Source organism: Aegilops tauschii, chromosome 5 (genome assembly GCF_002575655.3).
Source record: "Aegilops tauschii subsp. strangulata cultivar AL8/78 chromosome 5, Aet v6.0, whole genome shotgun sequence".
Taxonomy (NCBI): Eukaryota; Viridiplantae; Streptophyta; class Magnoliopsida; order Poales; family Poaceae; genus Aegilops; species Aegilops tauschii.
The window spans coordinates 495,042,850-495,067,814 of NC_053039.3; the positions used below are offsets into that span (position 1 = coordinate 495,042,850).

The 24,965-nt window shown below is 45.7% G+C and overlaps 1 protein-coding gene across 1 annotated transcript; it reads left to right on the forward strand.

The window, feature by feature from the left end:
* Window positions 1-12,679: 12,679 nt before the first annotated feature.
* On the forward strand, window positions 12,680-21,037 carry LOC109737641 (kinesin-like protein KIN-8B). The gene is made up of 16 exons (XM_020296770.4): window positions 12,680-13,370; window positions 13,488-13,565; window positions 13,703-13,819; window positions 16,189-16,274; window positions 17,051-17,195; window positions 17,295-17,390; window positions 17,899-17,990; window positions 18,269-18,370; window positions 18,453-18,599; window positions 18,673-18,823; window positions 18,965-19,027; window positions 19,122-19,358; window positions 19,501-19,605; window positions 19,679-19,792; window positions 19,881-20,414; window positions 20,593-21,037. Exons 1-16 carry the CDS (start codon window positions 13,323-13,325, stop codon window positions 20,614-20,616), a joined length of 2,139 nt encoding a protein of 712 aa, XP_020152359.1. The 5' UTR covers window positions 12,680-13,322; the 3' UTR covers window positions 20,617-21,037.
* Window positions 21,038-24,965: the final 3,928 nt, after the last annotated feature.

The following is a 24,965-nucleotide window of genomic DNA, read 5'->3' on the forward strand; positions in this document are numbered from 1 at the left end:
CTTCGTCGGTGCATCCAAACCCCGTGATATGATAAGCTCTATCACACATAAACCTCCTCATATCTTCCTCAAAACAGCCACCATACCTACCTATCATGGCATTTCCATAGCCATTCCGAAATATATTGCCATGCAACTTTCCACCGTTTCGTTTATTATGACACACTTCATCATTGTCATATTGCTTTGCATGATCATGTAGTTGACATTGTATTTGTGGCAAAGCCACCATTCCTAATTTTTTATACATGTCACTCTTGATTCATTGCATATCCCGGTACACCACCGGAGGCATTCACATTGAGTCATATTTTGTTCTAAGTATTGAGTTGTAATTCTTGAGTTATAAGTAATTAAAAGTGTGATGATCATCATTATTAGAGCATTGTCCCATGTGTGGAAAGGATGATGGAGACTATGATTCCCCCACAAGTCGGGATGATATTCCTGACTAAATAAAAAAAAGAGGCCAAAAAAAGAGAAGGCCCAAAAAAAAAGAAGAAGAAAAAAATGAGAGAAAAAGAGAGAAGGGACAATGTTACTATCCTTTTTCCACACTTGTGCTTCAAAGTAGCACCGTGATCTTCATGATAGAGAGTCTCCTATGTTGCCGCTTTCATATACTAGTGGAAATTTTTCATTATGGAACTTGGCTTGTATATTCCAATGATGGGCTTCCTCAAAATGCCCTAGGTCTTCGTGAGAAAGCAAGTTGAATGCACACCCACTTAGTTTCTTTTGTTGAGCTTTCATATATTTATAGCTCTAGTGCATCTGTTGCAGGGCAATCCCTACTCCTCACATTGACATCAATTGATGGGCATCTCCATAGCCTATTGATTAGCCGCGTCAATGTGAGACTTTCTACCTTTTGTCTTCTCACATAACCCCCAGCATTATACTTTATTCCACCCATAGTGCCATATCCATGGCTCGCGCTCATGTATTGCGTAAGGGTTGAAAAGGCTGAAGCGCGTTAAAAAGTATGAACCAATTGCTCGGCTTGTCATCGGGGTTATGCATGATGAGAACATTTTGTGTGATGAAGTTGAAGCATGGCCTAACTATATGATTTTGTAGGGATAAGCTTTGTTTGGCTATGTTATTTTGATAAGACATAATTGCTTGGTTAGCACGTTTGAAGTATTATTGTTTTTATGTCAATATTAAACTTTTATCTTCAATCGATCGTATCTAAATATTCACGCCACAATAAAAAGAATTACATTAAAAATTATGCTAAGTAGCATTCCACATCAAATTTTTTGTTTTTATCATTTACCTACTCGAGGACGAGCAGGAATTAAGCTTGGGGATGCTTGATACGTCTCCAACGTATCTATAATTTTTGATTGTTCCATGCTATTATATTATCTGTTTTGGATGTTCAATGGGCTTTATTATACACTTTTATATTATTTTTGGGACTAACCTATTAACCGGAGGCCCAGCCCAAATTGCTGTTTTTGCCTATTTTAGTGTTTCGAAGGAAAGGAATATCAAACGGAGTCCAAACGGAATGAAACCTTCGGGAACGTGATTTTCGGAACAAACGTGATCCAGAAGACTTGGAGTGGACGTCAAGCAATCAACAAGGAGGCCACGAGGCAGGGAGGCGCGCCTGCCCCCTGGACGCGCCCCCACCCTCGTGGGCCCCTCGTAGCTCTCCTGACCGACTTCTTTCGTATATATATACTCATATACCTTGGAAACAACAGAACAGGAGCCGAAACCCTATTTGCACCGCCGCAACCTTCTGTACCCGTGAGATCCCATCTTGGGGCCTTTTCCGGCACTCCGTCGGAGGGGGCATTGATCACGGAGGGCTTCTACATCAACACCATAGCCTCTCCGATGATGTGTGAGTAGTTTACCTCAGACCTTCGGGTCCATTGTTATTAGCTAGATGGCTTCTTCTCTCTCTTTGGATCTCAATACAAAGTTCTCATCGATTCTCTTGGAGATCTATTTGATGTAATCTTCTTTTGCGGTGTGTTTGCCGAGATCCGGTGAATTGTGGGTTTATGATCAAGATTATCTATGAACAATATTTGAATCTCCTCTGAATTCTTTTATGTATGATTGGTTATCTTTGCAAGTCTCTTCGAATTATCAGTTTGGTTTGGCCTACTAGATTGATCTTTCTTGCAATGGGAGAAGTGCTTAGCTTTGGGTTCAATCTTGCGGTGCTCGGTCCCAGTGACGGTAGGAGAAACGACACGTATTGTATTGTTGCCATCGAGGATAAAAAGATGGGGTTTATATCATATTGCTTGAGTTTATCCCTCTACATCATGTCATCTTTCTTAAAGCATTACTCTGTTCTTATGAACTTAATACTCTAGATGCATGCTGGATAGCGGTCGATGTGTGGAGTAATAGTAGTAGATGCAGGCAGGAGTCGGTCTACTTGTCGCGGACGTGATGCCTATATACATGATCATACCTAGATATTCTCACAACTATGCTCAATTCTATCAATTGCTCGACAGTAATTTTTCCACCCACCGTAATACTTATGCTATCTTGAGAGAAGCCACTAGTGAAACCTATGGCCCCCGGGTTTATTTTCCATCATATTAATCTCCCAACAATTAGCATTTCTGGCGCCGTTTATTTTGCTTTGTTTACTTTTAGTCTTTATCATAAAAATACCAAAAATATTATCTTATCATCTCTATCAGATCTCACTTTTGCAAGTGGTCGTGAAGGGATTGACAACCCCTTTATCGCGTTGGTTGCAAGGTTCTTATTTGTTTGTGTAGGTACGAGGGACTTGCGTGTGGCCTCCTACTGGATTGATATCTTGGTTCTCAAAAACTGAGGGAAATACTTACGCTACTTTGCTGCATCACCCTTTCCTCTTCAAGGAAAAACCAACGCTGTGCTCATGAGGTAGCAACACCACCTTCTTATTGGGCTTCGGGGTGGGGACGATCTGCCCCTTGGCCGGAAGCCGGTGGGCGATTTCCTTGGCCAGATACCCGGCCTCCCGAAGCTGGATGATGTCCTTCTCCTTAACGGAGGAGGCCATCCAGTTGCCTTGCACTCCAGATCCGGACATGATTGAGTGCTTTCTTGGGGTGGAAAAGACGAGGACTTGGGCGCTGGAGCTCGAGAATGGATGGGTAGAGAAAGAGAGAAGGCGTGGGTGAAAGAAAGGAATCCTTATCTTCTTATAAAGGCAGTGAATATCAAGCGCCTCCCCACTCGCCTTAAAACTCGCCTGTTCCCAAGGGCTGTGCAGACGGCACGGTTGGATTACCCACGCCCGTATTGATGAGAATCCCGTAATAAGGGGACACGATCTCTGCTGCGACAAGACGTGCAATAGAAACCGCATTTTGAAATGTGAAGCGGCAAGCCGAAAAACGGTTTGAAATAATAACCGGGCAGGGACGTGATGTCACGCTACAAAAAGTTGTCAGCGGATTGGACTCGTGAAATATTATACTCTCTGCGGTTGTGTGTGGTGCTTGTTTTGCAGAGCCGGACACGTTCGTTGTGTTCGAAGACTGTGTTGGAGTATTCGGAGAAGGAACCCGCCTTGCAATGCCGAAGACAATCTGCGCGCCGGACACATCGTCATTGAAGCCTGGTTTAGGGGCTACTGAGGGAGTCCTGGATTAAGGGGTCCTCGGGCATCCGGACTATGGTACGTGGGCCGGACTGATGGGTTGTGAAGATACAAGACCGAAGACTCTCTCCCGTGTCCGGATAGGACTCTCCTTGGCGTGGAAGGCAAGCTTGGCGTCCTGATATGAAGATTCCTTTCTCTGTAACTGACTTTGTATAACCCTAGTCCCCTCCGGTGTCTATATGAACCGAAGGGCTTAGTCCGTAGAGGCGGTGATAATCATAGTCATACAGGCTAGACTTTTAGGGTTTTAGCCATTACGATCTCGAGGTAGATCAACTCCTATAATACTCATATTCATCAAGATCAATCAAGCACGAAGTAGGGTATTACCTCCATAGAGAGGGCCCGAACCTGGGTAAACATTGTGTCCCCTGTCTCCTGTTACCATCAACCTTAGATGCATAGTTCGGGACCCCCTACCCGAGATCCGCCGGTTTTGACATCGACAGTCGCTGCTACGGCCATCACGAGCTCGTTAGTGGCCCGCCCGCCCAGGCTACTGGAGTCGCCACGCATGTCAACATCATCGCCAACATACGGGGACCTTCCCAAACACGACTCGGCAACGTCCCGCTTCTCCATGTCACCTCGGGACGTCTCGCCGGAAATGGGTGACTCCATGTCGGTCGTCCCCATGGCGCCTCCCATTGATCTGAACGCCACACCTGTGGCCGGCTAGTCCATCGGGACGCAAAGGAAGCGCCCACGAGCAATCTTTATGTGCAACTTTCCTGATGCCTGCACCCCTATTTAATTATATGTCAGCCCTGACGTTGGACGACCCGAGGTACTACGAGGATTTCATGGAGGAAATGATCAATGAGGGTGGCCAAGGGTATGATGCCGACGAGACTCAAGCCGAGGCACCCACGGCCAAGAAACTCAAGACCAAGGGACCCAAGGTCAAGAGGGAGTCGACATTGAAGGAGATCCAGTGTTTGATGAAGAGCTAATTGATCGAGCCCGATCACAAAGGAGGCGGCAAAGCGTGAGGATGGGAGCATACATGGATGATGGGGACAAGTTGCTTTGCGATGCTTCGATGACAATTGGACAAGATCCCAAAATCGGCGCCGAGCAAAAAGGGACAACATTTTGGAAGAGTTGCATCATTACTTCCATGAACGTAGGAAGTTTGAGCCCCGCAAATTTGAGAGTGATTGCGGTGACGTGTCACTTCTAATGAGGTGGGGGTTCATCCAATTGGAGTGCAACAATTTTTGTGGCTCCCATGAGAATGTTGCTGACCGGCCCGTGAGTGGCATTGCCATCAAAGACATGGTATGTTTTCCTTCCTTTGTTCATATGAGCACATATTGTCTTCTCATGCATATAAATATATCTTGTTGATTTCATCTCTCTATGTAGGTGTTTCAGGTTTTGGATACCTTTAAGGTCCAGCTTAGGCGAGGGGGGGGGGAGGGGGCAAACCATTCACCTTGAGCCATTGTTGGACGCAAATCAACGGGCACCCAAAGTAAAAAGAAGAAGACGGTCCGAATCTAAAATGCAAAGGTCGTTGCTACTTGCGAGCTGTGTTGGGATTTCCTCGAAAAGGAAAGGATGATGCAGTACAGTAGAGATAAGTATTTTCCTCAGTTAAGAACCAAGGTTATTAATCCAGTAGGAGAACCACGCAACACCTCGTTATCAGTACCTACACATAAAACAACAAATACTTGCACCCGATGCGAACAAGGGGTTGTCAATCCCTCGGCGGTCAATTGCGAGGATCAAATCTCGTAGTGATAGATGGATAATTAAAACAAAAAATAAAATAAATAAAGAAAAAATGCAGCAAGATATTTTTGTTTTTAATATATGATAAAAAGTAGACCTGGGGGCCATAGTTTTCACTAGAGGCTTCTCTATTGAAAATAGCATACGGTGGATAAACAAATTACTATTGGGCAATTGATAGAAAAGCAAATAATGATGATGGTATCCAAGGAAATGATCGTGTATATAGGCATCACGTCCAAGACAAGTAGACCGACTCCTGCCTGCATCTACTACTATTACTCCACACATCGACCATTATCCAGCATGCATATAGAGTATTAAGTTCATAAAGAACGGAATAACGCCTTAAGCAAGATGACATGATGTAGACAAAGTAAACTCACACATGAATAAACGCCATCTTTTTATCCTTAATGACAACGATACAAATACGTGTCATGTCCCTTTCTGTCACTGGGATTCAGCACCGCAAGATCGAACCCATCACAAAGCACCTCTCCCATTGCAAGAACAATCAATCTAGTTGGCCAAACCAAATTAATAGATCAGAGAGAAATACAAAGTTATAACAATCATGCATAAAGGAGTTCAGTGAGAACTCAAATAATATTCATGGATAATCTGATCATAAATCCACAATTCATCGGATCCCAACAAACACACCACAAAAGAAGATTACATCGAATAGATCTCCAAGAACATCGAGGAGAACGTTGTATTGAAGATCAAAGAGAGAGAAGAAGTCATCTAGCTACTAGCTATGGACCCGTAGGTTTGTGGTAAACTACTCACACATCATCGGAAGGGCATCAAGGTTGATGTAGAGCCCCTCCATGATCGATTCCCCCTCTGGTAAAGTACCGCAGAAGGCCTCCAGATGGGATCTCGTTGGACAGAAACTTGCGGCGGTGGAGAAAGTATTCGGGTGACTCTCTGATGTCAGGGGAATATTTAAGAATTTATAGAGGCGGAATTAGGTCAAGAGGGGACACGAGGGGCCCACAAGCCTGGGGGGCGCGTCTCCTAAGCTCGTCGCTCCCTCGTGGCTCATCAAGTCTTCTCCCGAACCTTCTAGGGTCTCTTCTGGTCCAGAAAAAATTGATCCAAAGTTTTTTCTCCATTTGGACTCTGTGATATTGATTTTCTGAAAAGCCAAAAACAAGCAAAAAACAACAACTGGCATTGGACACTAGGTTAATAGGTTAGTCCCAAAAATTGATATATAATTGCATATAACCATCCAAGATTGATACTATAATAACATGGAACAATAAAAAATTGGAGACGTATCAGTCGTCTTATTCAAAACCTCAATCATCCCATCCCCTCTCTCGCACTTCACACCTCAAAATGCACCATTCCCAATGCCTTAAGCCACTCGGTCATACCTCCAAGTTGTTGATGGGAATTGGATGTGTCAGGTGGGTTGCCCGAAGATCTACTGCGTAAGCCATAGCGCGCACACTCTTCTTTACTGAGCGAACTACAATAATAATAATTTTAAGTATAGGAAAGCCCCCCCCCCCATTTTCTAGTGATTATGATGCACCGGGAGCATATAGACAAAATGTATCAGATTAGACAGTCCCTTATGGCAACGATGGAACCTGGATCAACCCGTCATAACCAAAAGTATGGAGCAATATGCGACCCAAACAAAAGTAGGGGGCGGTCGTCGACCCAAGTGAAAGTGAGAAGAAGCGGAGGGGGAAGACCAATTCCAAGGTGGATGCAAGGGGTGATGCTTCGACGCTGGCCTTGCAAGAAACTTTGAAGGGGTTCATGGCCCAAAAGAGGTGTCAATTGAGAAGAGGGAAGAGAGGAAGGGCCAAAGAAAGAGGAGGCAACAAAGACCTTTTTTGACATACAAAAGAAGAAGCTCGAGATCAATGAGGCCAATGCCCGGTCAAGAGCCAAGGAGGTAGAGCTCGCGCTAATCTCGGAGGAAGTGGAGATCAGGGCGGCCGACTTGAGCAAGATGTCTGCAAGAAAAGGAGTTTGGTTCGAGAAGAATCAAAAGTTAATGCTCGAGTGAGATGCGTGATCATCTTATGTTTGTTCATTTTGCATAACTATGGCCGAGATGCATGAACCATGGGCGAGATGCGATTATTTTGGTGCAGTGTTGTATGTCGGCATGACATACGGAACTATGCAGAAAGTTCTAGCTTTATTTTGCTATCTACTTGCTATGTTTGATGATGAAAATGTATTTGTTGGAAAAAAAAGTCGAGGCGGACCAAATGGGGCGCCCGGTTGGACGCACTACCCAGAAAAGCACGGACAAGGGGCCGCCGCCGCCCTACTAGCGACCCAAACGGACATATTGCATGTCCGTTTGGGTAGGCACGTTGGAGTTGCCCTAAAGGAAGGCACAAGTGCATTACGGAGCAAGAAGCTTTAAATGAAGGTAGATGAAACCATAGATTGGAAGGTGTAGCTCACTCACCCGTATTAACAAACCATAGGCATGGAGTTTCTGCTCGTGCGCTCAAATTCTTTCTCATGAATATTACAATAGTCTTTTTAATCTGATTTTTTGGCAACAAACATTGACGAATTGTCGATAAACATACATATTTTGATGAAGAAAAAACATTCCTAAATACTCCGGAGAAAACGAACAAAATCGAAGTATTTTTTTAAAAGCAGTTTGCAGCATTGATATTTTTTCTCATAACATTAGGAAAGATTTGTCTTCACGAAAATTTGCGTGCATGCACACAATTCGCCAACGTTTGTTCTTTTTATTTTGTTTTCAATTTCTTCGGCTGCACGGTTTATCAAGGGTGCATTTGAACTCGTGAGCAAAAATAACACTTTCGATATACATGCATGAAAAGCACTGCACTGTGCATAACTAAATGCCGTATGGCGAGTAGGCAGACCGCTCTTAAGATCCTGACACGCCATGGTCGATCTACAGCATGCGCGGAGGGTGGCCATCTCGTCTTTGTTGGCTCACTGCTCATTTGACCTTTTGAATTTCGTTTTCAGGGTGGGCTGTGCCTCGCTCCATGTCTACAATCCTGCATGTTCTGCGACCGGGGCATGAATGGACACGCACGTACGCTGTTTGTTGTTGGAACCATTAACTATCCACAGATCGATCGGCGTTCAAGTAAGTCCGCGAGTTGATTTCAAACCAAAACGGGGTGGTATTATATATGCTGCAGTTCATCGATCGATGGCGTTGTTGGCTCCACGTGCACTTGACTTTTGAATCCCGTGTCAGGCAATTTGTTTGATGCGTCCAAGATCTGAGGAGTAGTCGACACAAACGTAACGCTGAGTAGTTGTGAATTTAGTAGTGTACTCTACTCCATTTCCACAGACCATTTCAAACTGCTTCGAGTTTGAATCTCAGAGGGCGCGATCACTGGAGGCTGGAGCATCACCTCACTGAACCGCAATCAATCAAAAGTCTACAGTTCTGCTCCAGTATGCATCAGCTTCACCGGAAAATTCCCACCTGCTCGCCTTGGGTGTGACACACACATTTCATTTGAAATCAGCAGCGCAAGGAAAATAAAATCAACAGAAAAATTAAAACGAACAGTATTTCTGATCCGGATCAAAGTCTCAATTATTATAGTTTGTTCCACGCACCTAGACCGGTCTAGAGGGAAAGAAAGAGTCAGCCCGTGCATAAAAGCGCAAGGTACAAGCAAATTAACGTTAGAGAAAATGTTTATTTCCCCTTGTTTTTCTTTTTCTTTGGTAATCATTGTTTCACTCGGTGTCTGAATGGCGACAGGTCCACTAATGTTTCTCTTGACTAATTTAGCGCCTCTGATCCAGGAAATCAACGGGGAAATAAAACTGTACCGTTTTGCTCCGGTCGTACACCGAGACTGTAGCTGCTGGTGGTTTAAGAAAAGAGGTTGACGTGGCAACCGACATGGAAACAATTTTATAATGCAGAGACGGAACGCTGTTTTTCTTTCATTATATAATATATAAAAGATTAGCATGGTCAGTTCCAAAAAAATAATAGTGCTACTATAGACGATTAGCATGGCGATATCAAGGCTGACGGATTTGATGCTTCGATCTGATTAAATAGGCACGCGGTTGTGCATGCACGGATTGTCAACTTAATTTGCTTAATTTGCTCAATTAGTTGTACGTTACTGCTGCTTTTATACACCGTTCAAGGAGGGATGCACGCTACTGCTTAATTGAGTATACGGTCTTCTAATTGTTGCTTCTACAGTTGTATTGGAGAGTTATTACCATCAGTGTTTCATCGGATCATTTTCGCTGATAAGATATTCCTGTGTTTTGAGAGAAAAAACTTGTATACATTATTTTGAAATTTGAATTAACCCATCACTATCGAGGAAAATCTAGTAAGATCAACAAAAAAAACTAACGATGCACATAAACTCTCTGAATTAGTCATAACATAGTGCGACTCCTTTCATGAACAAGAATGATGAAGTTTGTTGAACTCAACTATGCAAAATGCAAGGGTAACACCGTAAATTTGATGATTGCCATGGCTCACACCTATAGCGTGTTGCAAAACCAGAGATATGATAGTACCACATTGACCAAGAAACGACTAAACACTGCAAGAAAATTTAACGCTCACATTCGATGTAGTTGGATGAACTCAAGCACTTGTAGGAGTTTGACCTACACAAAAGCTCCTTAGCGACACCGAATAGGCTCCCGCTAGAAATCAAAGACCTTTATTTCAGGTACCATCGTTGCTTGCATACAATTGGAAAGACTTCTCTTTAAAAGAGTCATCTGGTCTATCAATAATATGTAACACAGTACAAAGTCCCCAAGACATAACAGAAATTACAACTATATTCATGGATCACCTAGCAATGACTAAGCATTGGGGCGAGTTGAAGGCGCGTCGTCGTTATCGCCCCTCTCTCACTGGAGCCAGATAAACTTGTTGTGGTAGCCCCTAAGGGGCAATCACATTAGAACAACAACCGTCACCGGTGATGAAAAGCATAGATCAAAAAAGCCATACCTCCAACACACCAATGACGACCGAGCAATTCTAGACAGATCCAGTGGAGAGAAATGTCGATCGGGTCCAAGAAGATCTATAGGAGGCACATCTCCACACACACCTCTATCAGTGTTAGACACATTGTTGGAGTGGGGATAGAACAAGGAATAGGGACCTGACTCTAACCTTCGGACGCCATCGTCGCCACCTTGTCGTCTCGGCCATGACACTACAACTACTAAAGAAAGGACGAGATCCCTCGCGTTGCCGGAGGCTAGGGGCCGGCTCACCTCCACTCCCATCGAAGGCAGGGCTGACAGGCGGCAACACCGATAAGGGGGGCTGGAAATTTTGATCTCATCAGAGCTGTGTGTGTGGGAAGAGGGCAACGTATAGCACAACATGCAAAGACTGTTTCATATATGAAGAGTGATATATTAATATTAAATCGATGTTGAATACATCATAACTACATATGACATAAAAGTATGCACCGCGCAAGAATCATCGGTCCTTTCCTATTACCGGTCATTGGCTAGGAGAGGAGAGAAGCTTAGCCGCTAGCACTTAGAGTCGGTGGTAGGATGTCACACTCATGTACCTTGAAACAGGCTTTAGCCTCACTTTACATAAACAAATTGAATGGCCAAGCCGATACAAGATGGTGAGGAAAATCCTCTTACATACTAGCAAATCAAAATAAAACGACACCCAAGAGAGTAGCGAGAATTCCACCAACTCAACACCGAGCGAGATAACAGGAGCAGCCACAAGGCAACTAAGGCTACCGAACATGAACGACGTCATGCCTCCTGAGGAAACTATCGGACACCGCTATACCACACACATCAAGTTATTGTCGAAGAGGGATGCCTAACCTCTTGTTTCTGGCCGCGGAGTGCCGGCCCTACAAGTGGACAGAAAAAACCGAGAGCGCTCGCAATGATGACATGTGTCAGAGCTAAATCCGACAGATTCCTCAGTAGGTATCCCGTCTAGGCGATTGGGTTGGATGGTAACAAGAGGCAAGGTTTTGCCCAGGTTGGGCTCTCATGATGGAGATAATCCTGTAATCCTACTTGTGTACATCGCGATTGTAAAGTACAGGTGAATACCAAGGATTGTAATGTGTCTATCGACGAGCCCAACCTCTAGCTTATATAGCATAAGGGGGTGTTAGGGCTATAAATCCTAATCAGCTACGTCGGTGGAGATAGAGTCCTCCGCGGCTTCATTTTCTTTGGCTTGTATATTAAGTCTTTCGGAGTCTTCGTATAGGAACCGACCTAGGGTCCTCAGCCTGGCACCGACATGGTGTAGAAGATATGAGACCAACGAAGGCGCCCCACGTCAGAGTCAAGAGGCTTCTTGTTAGATTAGAGCACGTTAGAAGGCATCGACGCGCTGCAACCAGATGGCGCCTGAGCTCCTCGACGAGGCCCTCAAGAGGGTGGCGACACAATGCGCCATTGGCATCGAGCTCAATATGACATACTAGGGTTTTCATCTGGAGCCTTAACACAAAGAGGAAACCTACAATGGTGCCCACAAGGGAAAACGACACCCACATGCATCACCGTTACCGGTGCGACAGCGCAGAGCTTTCGCTCGGATCGTTGCCCGTGCTACACGAGGTACCATGATCTTCAAACCAGTCAGAAGGGAGGACTGCCTCCAAAATCGCGATCAGGGAGCCGCCACCGCCCCACGACGCACCAGAATCACTGGTCTCGTCGCCTTTCCCCTTGCCACCCACATAGCTAAGACGAGATCGACCACGGCCGTAACGACGCTCGCCGCAGAGCCAACCGCGCAGCCTCGCCTCGCCACCCATGGCCGCCGCCCCGACACCCAAACTAAAAGGCGCACCATCACCCACCGGCCGTGCACCATAGGTGAGCTCCCCCACTCTAGCTAGCATCGCACTGTTCCGCATCGTGCGTCGAGCTGGACCAGAATGCCTTTCGCCATTCGTGCACATCGACCCTTTGTTCATCCCGTTTTGTTGCATCGCGTACGCACGCACGCACACAGTGGCCTCCAGGATTAGGTTTGCACGAGACGAGAGCGCCCCGACGAAGCGAGAGACCTGGCAGGCGGGCAGGGAAAGGATAGGGAGGGGCGCGCTGAGCTGTGCGGCGGTGTGCAGGACTGTACCGCAGGTACGGCGTCGTGTACCGGCCCGGCCCGGACGGAGGCGCAGGCGCAAGCGCAAGCAAAGGCATCGGACCGTTGGGTGGGGCCCAGCTAGGCGAGGGCGAGGCCCACCCCCACCCCCCTCTCCTCTCCCCTTCCGTTCCGTGTCGCCTTCTCCAGCTGCCGCCGATTAATTATTCTCCCCCCATTAAACCACCACCTCCACCTCCGCCTCCGCCTCCTCCTCCTCCCACGCCCCGCTTCATCTAACCCCCTCCCCTGAATCCGCTTCGTACGCCTGCCTGCGGCCTCGTCGTGCCACCCACCAAACCATACACACGCACACGCACACGCGCTCGGGCTGCCATTTTTTCCTGTGGATGGAGTAACCGCTGTTCCTTCCTTCTCCGGGCGCGGCGATTTCGGGAGCGTTGGGCACGGCTCCGCGGGGTCGCATTTTGGCGGAGGGAGCCGGCCTCCGGCGGCATTTCCCCTCGACTCCTCCGGCATTCGGCCGTGTTGGCCGGCGGCGGCAGGGTTGGTTTGGTTGTGGACCGGTGAGCAGGAGGCCACTGCAGCAGCGGTAGCGGGCTCCTTTTCGCGGGGCCCCTTTTCGCCGCCGCCGCGGCAGCTGGTGGTGGTGCTGGTGCGGTGGGGATGCGCCTTGCCTTTTTGCCGCCCCCGTCCCCGTGTGGCGTGATTCCGAAGGGTCGTGGGCGTGGGCGCGGCCGCGTTGGCTTGTGCTAGATTAGCACCGCATCTTCTGGGCGAAGGAACGGAGGGAGGTCGGCTGGGGGCCAAGCCCCAAAAGGAAGGTTCCGCGCAATGCCCACCATCCGGGCTCCGGCTTCCAGGCAGACGGCCACGCTGCAGGTAGTAGCACATCCTCCCCACTAATCCACTGCGATTTAACTGCACTTCTGTTCCATTGCTTAATCACTCTGTTGCTTCGCGCGCGCGCGTGTGTGATCCTGCTGTGTCTATTTGCAGGTGGCCGTCAAGTGCAGGCCACTGACCGACAACGAGCGCCGGCGCTCGCGGCACATCATACAAGTCATTGATGACAAGGTAAACATTCAGAGACCTGGCTTGATTTGGCTGGGCCATGAACTAGTAGCTTTTGTCATGGGTGGTTCAATTTTGCCATTGATGGTAATGGTAATATTGCTATTGGGTAATGGTGTTGTGCTTGTATGTTTCTCCAGAATGTGGCTGTGTTGGACCCTGATATCTCCAAGGGCTACCTGGACCTCATCCAGAACCGGACCAAGGAGAAAAGATACAGCTTCGATCACGTGTACGCGCCTGGATGCTCCAACACGGTACGCAAGCTTATGTAGCTCATTAGCTTGTGCTGCTCTAACCTTGAATTGCTTGGCTTGCTTTCGACAATGGGCTCATATGCTGATTACAGTAAGTGTCTTAAATCTGCACTGAAGCTTGGGAGTTCCTAGATTGGTCATGCCTTGCATTTTAGGAAATGATACTCCAGAAAGCGAAACCACAACCAACCCCTTTGGTTTATTAATTGCCAAAACTAGGAGTTGCTCATGCTTTGGATAGCTGCAGGTTGTAACAATACTATTGGCATGTGCAAAACGCCAATTCAGTCTGGAGCAAACAAATCCTTGGCTGTATTTGTTACTGTTAGGTATGCTACCTAACGCGTATACATCTGGTTTCAGGGAAAAGGACTCTAGTTTAGAGAAATAATTTCCAAAACTCATTTTTGTTTTTTTATCAGAGCCCTGGACATTTGTTGAACTTTATCTTCATCACTTACCCTGTAAAGTGTAAACTGTAATTAAGTGCAACTAGCTGGGCGACCGTTTGTTATCCACGGCCTTCGTAGTTCGTCTACAGTGGCTCTCCCTGATACGGTTGCACTAGTCCGCTCTACAACCGTGTTATTAAGTTCTAACCCAGTACCACTTGTTTCTGCTCCGTCGTCACCCCTTTTTGAGAAAAAAAAACTTGTTTCTGCTGTGTTAACGTTTGAAAAATCTGTAGGTTAGTTGTAGTCACTGCGTTTATTTTGAGATTTTTGTGTGACAATTTGTTGTGTCCTGCAACTGGGAGATCATGCGAGCACCTAGTGGCTGGAAGTTATTGGATACATAACTAGTCCTACTTATGAGCTGGTCTGAGTCCAGGCTATAAACCCCTAGCAGCTTATCATGACAAACATGTGTATGTATTAATAACTCATAAAGCCAAACAGATCTGTCAGCAATGTTTAAATCACTATTAGAACTTGATTTCATGTGAATACTATTTTTGATTTGTTTTAACAAGTCGTGTAACATCATACATCATGTTGAAAAAGTTAATGCTGTATTGCTGGACCTTGTCAGAATCATTCTTGTAAAAAAACGTTACATAAAATGTTTAAGCAATCAAAGTTCTATGATCAGGCCATGTTACACAGGTATACATAGATGCTGGAAACGTGTATATACGTAGTCAAATCTCCTGCCCGGCTAGATACTAAAACAAATGTGCTTTTATTAACAAATAGTCTTATTTGTTCAAACATATAGCTGTATTTTCTGTACAACTATAACAGCTCAACAACTCTAAACATAGCTGACGAAGTTCCACTGTTTTGATGACCTGCAAATACTCTATAGATTTATTTATTTGCCGTTAATGTGGGATTTTTTATCCCTACTGTAACAGTATGTAATAGGTTGGACTAAGAGCATTTCCAACAGCAGACCAAAATTTGGTGACCAAAACTCAGTTTAGGGGTGGAGAGAGAAGGTTTTTGGTCACCAGAAAATCTTGTGCTTTTCAAGCAGACCAAAATTTTGAGAAGCACACGAAACATGACGATCTGACGGCGGGGATGCTGGGGAGGCGGGGAGGAACTCGGCGGGGACGGCAAAAATGATGGCAGGATCCGGCGGTGTGGAAGTTTGGGGACGGCGACGTGGTGCTTGGGATCGGCTGCGGGAGCTCGGGGACAGGGGCGGTGGCGGATCTGACGTTTGGAGCACGGTGGGACGGGCGGAATTGGGCGGGGCGGGCGGGCGCGGCTCAGGATGGCCCTGGGAGTGGTGGCAGGGCTCAGGGTGAGACGGCGCGGCGGCGGTTGGGTCCCCGCTGCAGCAGTTTTGGTTTTTGGTCAAATCACTTGTAGCAATATTTTGGTAAGGACCAAAAAAAAAACGGTCGCCATATAGGTATTGGTCTGCTGTTGGAGCCCTTTTTTTGGCCCCAAAAGACCAAAAAAATTAACAGTTTTTGTGTCATGGCTGTGTTTTTTGGTCTGCTGTTGGAGATGTCCTAACTGATACAGTACATATGTACATACATATAAGTTATTACCCCTTTCCACATGTAATTATTTTATCTATTACATTATTTTGTGAGTACTGTGTTTCAACACAACCCAGCAAGTTCAGTACTCTAAAATGCATTTATCTGCAAACTGATGCTAATATGTTTGTCTTGATACTAGATCTTATGGGTTTCAGCTCTAGCGTGCCCCAACTTGTTAGGGAACTGAAGGCTTAGTTGTTGTTGTCGTAAGGTTATTATCACTAAATATATGGAAACTGCAAGAATGAGAACCATATGGATGTGTATGGATTTAAGACATGGGAACAAATGCTGTGTTCTTGTCGTTCATGTTTTACACTATAACATCTTACGATTTTAATTTGGTATAAATGCATTCATTTCGCAGGACGTTTATAAGAATATTTCTCCCACAGTTTTGGGTGTAGTGCAAGGCCTTAATGTGACAGTCTTTGCCTATGGATCTACTGGAAGGTATGCATTCACTGGAATAGTTTTGCTACTGACAAGAGACTGCTATCTTTAGCCATCATCAAATTTACACTCACGGTTCTGAAGGATCTCATAAGTTGCTGTCATTAAAATATGGTGTAAATTTCATAAGTTTTATATTTTTAAGGAAATGGATGATATACTGTCCAAACACTTCTTCAGATGTGATCATTGAATTAACGCATTATATTTTCCTGAATTTCCTCTATTTCAGAATTTTTGTGTACCATGCCTGGTAAGCTTGAGGGTTAAAAAGTAATTAAATGATTATTGTATTTACTTCACACTTAGTCAGTTGCCGTTCCAATTTAATGATTGTTCAAATGGTTTTGCTTTTTCTAAGTCACCGTCCAGGTCTGTTTGATAAGTCTAAAGAGTTTGTGCATGTGCAAACACGATGAGAGAAACTTGATCTTACGGCTATAAGTAGACTGTTCAAATTGCTAAAATTAAACTGTTCCCAGTTGCTATGGGAGGTTACTTTGTTTCTTTTCTTTCATTCTTTTCAAAACTTCCCTGGCGAAGAACTGATATACTACCTCCGTCTCAAAATATAAGACGTTTTTGTAGGCTCAACTCAAAATATAAGACGATTTTGTAGGCTAGTTTATCCTACAAAAACGTCTTATATTTTGAGACGGAGGTAGTACTATTTCATTTATTCAGTAACGGTGTTTTTGCTATACTTGGATACTGGGCTACAATCTGAAGTTGTTCCATATGTATATTAATATGCCCTGCTGTATGTAATTCTGCAGTGGCAAAACATATACAATGGTTGGAAGCCGGAATGATCCTGGTCTTATGGTTCTTAGCTTCCGCACAATCTTTGATCAAATAAAAAAAGATGATAGTTCAGATACATTTGAAGTCTCATGTTCATATCTGGAAGTATACAATGAGGTAATGTACAAAATATTGTGTTGATAATATCAAAATACCAGTCATAATATATGTGTTACATATAAGCTGTGAAATAATTGTTGGTTTTCTGAATTCCAGGTTATCTATGATTTGCTTGAGAAATCGTCGGGTCACCTGGAGCTTCGTGAGGATCCCGAGCATGGCATAATAGTCGCTGGTTTAAGAAGAATTAAGGTTTACACCTCTTCCTTCCATATTTATTTTCCCTGCTAATAAGATAAATGCCTTGGCTGCTAGTGTCAATTCTGGCCTTCTTTTGTGTTATTTGCTTCTTCTTTTTGTTACTCTAACATTTCTAACTATTATTTTGCGTGTAATGTTATCTGCTTATTCAAGTAGCTGATAAGTTGACAATGAAAGGACATGAGTAGATCTTGTTGTGTTTTTAAGCTGCAATATCTTTTAAGTAATATGTAAGAAAAATTTGCAATAAATAATTAAAATGCTGATTTTATCTGGTTTCGTTTTCCAAAGACATTTGGTCATCTTGTTTATGATAATTGATAAGTTTGTATTAAAGAATTGGTCCTCGGGTTGAATCCTTCTTTCTTGTGTTTTGTCTAATTCTGTTGCAACATTCAGTATCTATTGCATGCCATGCCATATTCTGGAAGCATGCCTGTTGATTCCCATCGGTTTTGGTATAAACTAAATTTGGATGTTCAAACTCTTATTTTCCTAGGTCCATTCAGCAGATAAGATCCTTGAACTCTTGAACATAGGCAACAGCAGACGCAAGACAGAGAGCACGGAAGCAAACGCAACTTCTTCGCGGTAAATATTTTCTGCTTCCCCTTTAAAAGTTCATGCTTCCATTACTTATTTACCTTTTAAATGAATCAGTTACATCTTAGTAAAACTTAAATAACTGCTATTTAAGGTTACTTAATATCTTTAATCTGCTAAATTATTGAGATTGTGAGTCTATCAAGACAGTTACGATCAGGTAATAGTGCCTGCAAGCTACGATCTTTAATCTGCTAAATTATTGAGATTGTGAGTCTATCTTTACATTATTCTCACATAGAAAATATTTTGCTCTCCTTTTCAAGTTCACACGCTGTACTGGAAATTACTGTAAGACGCAAGCAGAAAGGAAAATATGGTAGTCAAGTTCTTCGTGGAAAGCTTGCCTTGGTTGATCTTGCGGGCAGGTAATAACTATTCTTTTTGGGCTGCTGCTTTTCATTTCACTCTGTCAGCAAAAGTAAGCTGAAAACAATTTTCCTTGAGCAGTGAGAGGGCTACTGAAACGAACAATTTTGGCCAAAAGCTTAGAGATGGAGCCAACATTAATCGGTCACTTCTAGCGTTAGCGAATTGTATCAATGCCCTCGGCAAGCAAAATAAGAAAGGTCTAGCATATGTTCCATATCGCAACAGGTATATCAGGTGGACATTCTACTATCAGAACCAATTTTATCCATTCTAGTTATGTGACAGTGGCTATTTACAGCAAATTAACTCGAATTCTGAAGGATGGTCTCTCTGGTAATTCTCGAACTGTTATGATTGCCACAATATCACCAGCTGATGATCAGTATCATCACACTACCAATACACTCAAGTATGCGGATCGTGCTAAGGAGATAAAAACACATGTTCATGTAAGGGGTCGTTTCTTTCGGTTGAGTGCACAACCGCACACGCAACAATATATTATTTCTGTTGATTCATATTATTTGTGAATCATACATGCTAAAGTAGCCAGTTCTATTATTTTGATGTTTGTTCTTTCTCCTGTATAGAAAAATATTGGAACGATCGACAATCATGTTGAAGACTACCAGAGGATGATAGAGAATCTCCAGGTTTGCCTAACAGGGAAACGAGTAAATTTCTACAGTTTTACCTAATTGTTGGCCACAGTAGAATACTAAAGTATGTCGCCTTGTCACTTTCTAGGGTGAGGTATCCCAGTTGAAAAAGGAATTAGCTGACAAGGAGCATCAGTTGAGCGTAAAACCTACTGAAAAGGCTGCAGATAATGAGCTATCTTGGCTAAATGTCTTGAGCCAGGAAACTGGTGAGAATGTTCAGGAACGTATAAATCTACAGAAAGCACTGTTTGAACTTGAAGAAACTAACAAGCGTAACCGGATGGAGCTCCAACATCTTGACGGTGCAATTGCAAGACCACAGGTGGGTAACTTGACCGATCAATTTTTCGAGAACTCTTTCATCAAACAGACTGTAGCAGCTATTTCCTACATCTATTGTCACAACAGATCTCTTAGAAATTCCACACTATGTACAGTGCAGTGATGGTTTTTTTTGTATTCAGGTGAACGAGAAGGATTATACAGTTTTGCAAGCATTAACATCAAGGAGACAAGTTATTCTTGACAACATCCGTGACAATGATGAAGCTGGTGCTGGCTACAGAAAGGTACATCTTGAGTTTAATTTTGCTCTCTTACCTTGAAGCAAACTTGCATGGCTATTTATCCTTTTCCCTGTAGGATATTGAATTGAATGAGAGCCGTAGGCGTCAGCTCCAAGATATGATCGAGGAGGCTACCAGTAACAATGGGAACAGGACTTACCTGCAGATTCTCAGCCAATACAGGCTTCTTGTGAGTAATCCACAAAGTTTTAGTATGTTTTCCATCCAGAATATGATATCCCACAAGCTGCTTATATGTAAAAAAATGAATCCTTCAGGGAATGAATAATGCTGAGCTTCAAATTGAGATGGCTATGCGGGACCAAGTAATACATAACCAGAGGGAATCTCTAAGGAGCCTATGGAACATTCTCTATGGAACAGGGCTAAACCAGAAGCAGATTCTGAAGTTGGCTGCTAAGCAAGGTTTAACTGTAGAAGGCTGTCCTTTGCCTAGCTCGAGCCCTGATGTTGCTACGCCCCATGGAAGGCTGCCACCATTCATGTCGTTTCCTAGTCCACAGTCACAGTCTTCTTCTTCTCCATCTAGTTGCTTTTTCCAACAAGGTTTCAGCACCATGTCTGTTCTCAAAAATCAACATGAGACGCCTACCATCTGTAGGCAGGAACATCTCAGCTCTTACTACATGATGTCTGGCTGCTCGCCTTATGCTGGTGATGGAAAACAATGGGCAAGTGGAGTCTCAACGCCATACCATTCTACCCCAGAAACGAAAAGCGAGCGATCGCCCTGCAGCGGCGAGCTTCGCACCCCATATTCTGGAATTGAAGGTTTCAGCAGGCAAAGGAAGGTAATTGTAGCTCTCTCTTCTACAAGCAAGTTGCACTCCATATTCTTGAAACTGCATGCTATTTCAACTTGCTCAAGTAACCACATGATGGTAGCATCTTCCATTAAGGAGGACATGTAGTACAGTCTAAGTGGCAACATTTTAATCTTGGCATGAACTATGATTTGCCTTTTTCCAGGATTCGTGCTCTAGAGAAAGGTAGAGGAAGCACATCAAAATTCAACAAGACACACGAGTCATGACTCACACAAGCAGCTGACATGGCTATAATACCAGCCTGATGCCTGCAATCTGATATGATCCTCCTGTGTGCACATCATCTGCCGACACCGGCCGGCCGAGTTCCTGGATCTGATAAGAGATGTTACTGGTAGTTTAGGCCAAGCTGTTGCCATGCTCATGGTCATTTTGGTGCCTCTAGATTTCTGACATGGCGCACTCCACTCCTGTACAGTAGTTGTTAGTCTCCTGTAGTCAGCCCTGCTGCACCCTGTCTCCTGTTAGTCTGTTCCCTTGTATAGTGTATGCATCTGTTGGGGCTGAATCTGCCTTTTGGGCCAAGAATCCTGTAAATTTGCTGCGACTCTTAACCCTTGATCAAGCAAGTGAAGCCCAGCTCCGAACACGGTGGTCTATGAACGGAATCACTAGTAAAGTCCTTGCAAAGATTACCTAGGAAAACTTCAACATATGAAAAGGACATTCCCTACTGTTCCCAATGGGCCCAAGGCTGCGTTTGGCATCGAGATGGATTATGATGATCCCGTTTACTATCCAACGTTTTCGCCTGCATTTTTTTGCGTACTATTTTTACAGCGAAACGCGGACAGAGCCTGAACAAATGAGAGCTTTCGAGACCGTTGCTCAAACAGCGATGAAATGAACAAGAACAGCGAGCAGTTACAATTGACATCACCGTTGCTGGGAGATACGTATGATGTCTGATGATTGAGCTCAAGGACAGGGCACCGTATGTTGGGAGCAGTATAGGATGGATGGGTGGGGGATCATGTGTTGCGCATGGGCCGCGGTACTAGCTAGCACTAACAACTTGTACTGTTGGACCGGGGCCGGTGGGGATCTCATCTCATCTCATCTCATATGCGGATGGGCGCAGATGATTCATTCATTCATTCATTTCGCCCCCCTGGACTGACGCCCGTCACCCACTCTCGAGACCACATTCATTCATTCATGCCGGGGGATGGATGCATGGTCCCTCCACTCCATAAGGCCATCTCCACCACACCAAACGGACGTCCGTTTTATCCGGATTCTGTCCGTTTGGATAAGGATTTGGGGTCGTATCCGGGCATGTCCTGGGATGCGTTGGCCGTGCGCCCAGCGCGCGGCCGCATCCGTTTACCCCATCCTATCCATCAGGGCCAAAAATGCCCATATTCTCATCAAAACTAGTTTGCACGTCCAAATATTTGTCTGAAAATTAAAATAATTTTACAACCCAATTGAAATTGTCTTTAATAAAAAAGTTTTACAACCAAATCGAAATTGTCTTGACTGAACATAAAATGATCCAATACATCTATTGGTTGCCAATGTGATCCCACACGTGCTCAATCAAGTCATTTTGAAGATTCAAATGGCTGTGCCAATCACGCATCTCACGGTGGAATTGCACAAATTGTTCAAATGTGGCCGGGTCTTGGTGCAGGGGCTCAATATTTTCACCTTGATAATCAAATCCTTGGTCGAAGATACTCTCATCACGCTCGTCCTCGACGATCATGTTGTGGATGATCACACAAGCAGTAATCACCTCCCAAAGCTTCCTTTCATCCCATGACAGTGCAGGGTTTCGAACGATACCCCACCGGGATTGAAGCACACCGAAAGCACGTTCCACATCCTTTCTAGCACTCTCTTGCATTTGGGCAAATCTCTTTCTCTTCTCACCTTGGGGTTTCAAGATTGTCTTCACAAAAGTTGACCACTGAGGATATATACCATCAGCTAGATAGTATCCCTTGTTGTACTGGTGGCCGTTGATCTCAAAGTTGACAGGTGGGGAGTGGCCTTCTGCAAGCCTTGCGAAGACTGGAGAACGCTGCAGCACATTGATATCATTGTGAGAACCTGCCATGCCGAAGAAAGAATGCCATATCCAAAGATCCTGCGAAGCCACCGCTTCTAATATGACAGTGCACGCGTTGACATGCCCCTTGTACTGGCCCTGCCAAGCAAATGGACAGTTCTTCCACTCCCAGTGCATACAATCTATGCTGCCTAGCATGCCTGGAAAGCCTCTAGCTGCGTTGGTCGCCAACAATCTCTCTGTATCAGCGGCAGTTGGCTGCCTCAAGTACTCTGGGCCAAACACCTCGATCACAGCCTGTCAAAACTTGTACATTGACATCAGACATGTTGTCTCACTCATACGCACATACTCATCCACCAGATCGCCTGAAATTCCATATGCAAGCATGCGGATGGCCGCGGTGCATTTCTGGTAAGAGGAGAATCCAAGCTTGCCAAGGGCATCCGTCTTGCACTCGAAGTATGGGTCATGAGCAACCACTCCCTCTCGGATACGATTGAACACATGCCTTGCCATACGAAAACGGCGACAAAATTTATCCGGCTTGAAGAGCGGGGTGTTGGCAAAGTAATCGGCATAGAGCAGGGCGTGGCCTCTCTCCCTGTTGCGGTTCAGGTTGGGAGCACGGCCAGGGAGTGACCCCCTGTACCGAGGAAGCTGCGTTGAATATGGTCGTGAACGACCAGTGCAGCCACCACAAGATCTTCATCATCCGACGACGAATCGTCCGATGAACAAAGGAAGTGATGGAAGAAAAACTCGTCTCCACTGTCCATACCTTTGTTGGCAAAATATCGAACACCTTGCGGTCGTGATGGCGAAGAGGCCGCGATGATCACCTCGACGCAGCAGGGGTGGTTGCCGGCCGGCTACTGGTAGCTCTGGAGCTCTCGTCGGGATCTGCCTCGACCGCCGTGGTACGTCGCCGGCAGTCGTGTCCCCTCTGCCACCGGCAAAGACGGCGACGGCCAAACCTCCTCCGATCGACGGCCAAAACTACGGCGAAAGCGCGGGCGTGGTGGCGGCCATGTCGAGACGTGGTTTGGTATGGACGGCCGGGGGCTGCGCGGTGAGGAGGCGGCCGGAGAATAGCGGCGGCGCCGGCGGCAGGGAGAGAGGGTGAAGCGTTGGGAGCGGAGGGACTGCTAGTGTCCCCGACAGGCGGGCCCCGGGGGGGGGGAGACAAGAGCGTGCGTCGAGGCCGTCCGCGCGCGTCCGTTTCACCCCAAACCGAGTGCAAGTTTGGGCCGGGGATGGGTCAAAAAGGATGAAATCCGGACATTTGTCCGTTTGAGGCCGCGCTATTCGTCCGTTTTACCCCAAACGAACGCACCCGGACAAGATAGGGTCCCGCGGTGGAGTTGGGGCTGCAGCAGCGCTCAAGCTGCTACGAGCCCACAACTCCACGTCGATAGCTATTCATTTATGCATGCAAGAGAAACATTTGCGATGTCTGAATGCAACGCTGTACTGTAGTGGCTGAATCTGCACGGCAGCGCGCATCGCATCGCCATTACGCTCGGCACGTCGACACGTCGGGCAGCTAGCTACCCGGCCTGGGGCTGGGGCTGGGGCGGGGCCTCGGCCTCTAGGCTATGGCCAGCCACCAGCCCACCGCCCGTGTGGGCTACTCGGTAGGCCTGTTTGGTCCAACAAACAAAAGCGCCGCTGCTGCTGCTCTGCGTTTGTTTGTCATGGTGATGAAAAGGAAAATGTTTCACGGAATGGTCTCTGCTCCGAGTGCGACCAACGATCGAACAAGCGTGCAAGTCGTGACCCCGGCCGGCAGGCGTACCAGCCAAGCCAACGCTGCAGACGACGGCCCAGGCTGCATGCATATGCATGCCCCTACTGGCGGTGTGCACGGCACGGCGTGGCGCTACTGTTTCGGGCGCGCAAACTCGCGGCGGATCCTACACGTGAAAACACGAAAGCAGCTGCCGAGGCCGCTGCTGGATCAGCAGGTTGTTGTCTTGCCTTTTTCTGTCTTTGGTTTTGTGATGACTTGTCTGGTCTCTCGCCTTCTTCTGATTGCGTGCACGCATTTTCTTTTCATTTTTGATGTGCGTTACCCACAAAGGAAAACACAGTACGTACAAGCAAACAAACAGTAGAGAGTTGCTTTGGAAGCCACTTGCTGTCTTGTCCATAGTCTATAGTCTATAGGTCCTAGTAGCATCGAGCTGCTTGGGGCGGTAAATAAGACGAGCGTGGTTGATTAGGCAAACAAACATGGCTGGCCCCGTCTCCCTGTCTCTGTGTTTGTGCGTGTGAGTAGGTGTTTTCGAAGAGGTAAACTTCGTCTTCGTGAGAAGGAGTAGTGATCCCACTAACCAAATATACTGGCCGCAAGAACACTACGCTACCGCCATTTGTTTACTACTAGGCTCTAGGCTGGATATACTGGCACTATCCCACGCCCTAATCGAGGACATAATTGATCATTACTACGACGTTGAAAAACTCTGGCCAAGCACCAGTAGTGTATAATAGCC

Coding starts and splice junctions, on each gene's coding strand:
- LOC109737641 (XM_020296770.4), top strand. CDS start 13,323: ATGCCCACCATCCGGGCTCCGGCTTCCAGGCAGACGGCCACGCTGCAG. Junction 17,391..17,898: donor CTGGTTTAAGAAGAATTAAG/GTTTACACCTCT, acceptor TTATTTTCCTAG/GTCCATTCAGCAGATAAGAT. Junction 18,371..18,452: donor TTGGTTGATCTTGCGGGCAG/GTAATAACTATT, acceptor TTCCTTGAGCAG/TGAGAGGGCTACTGAAACGA.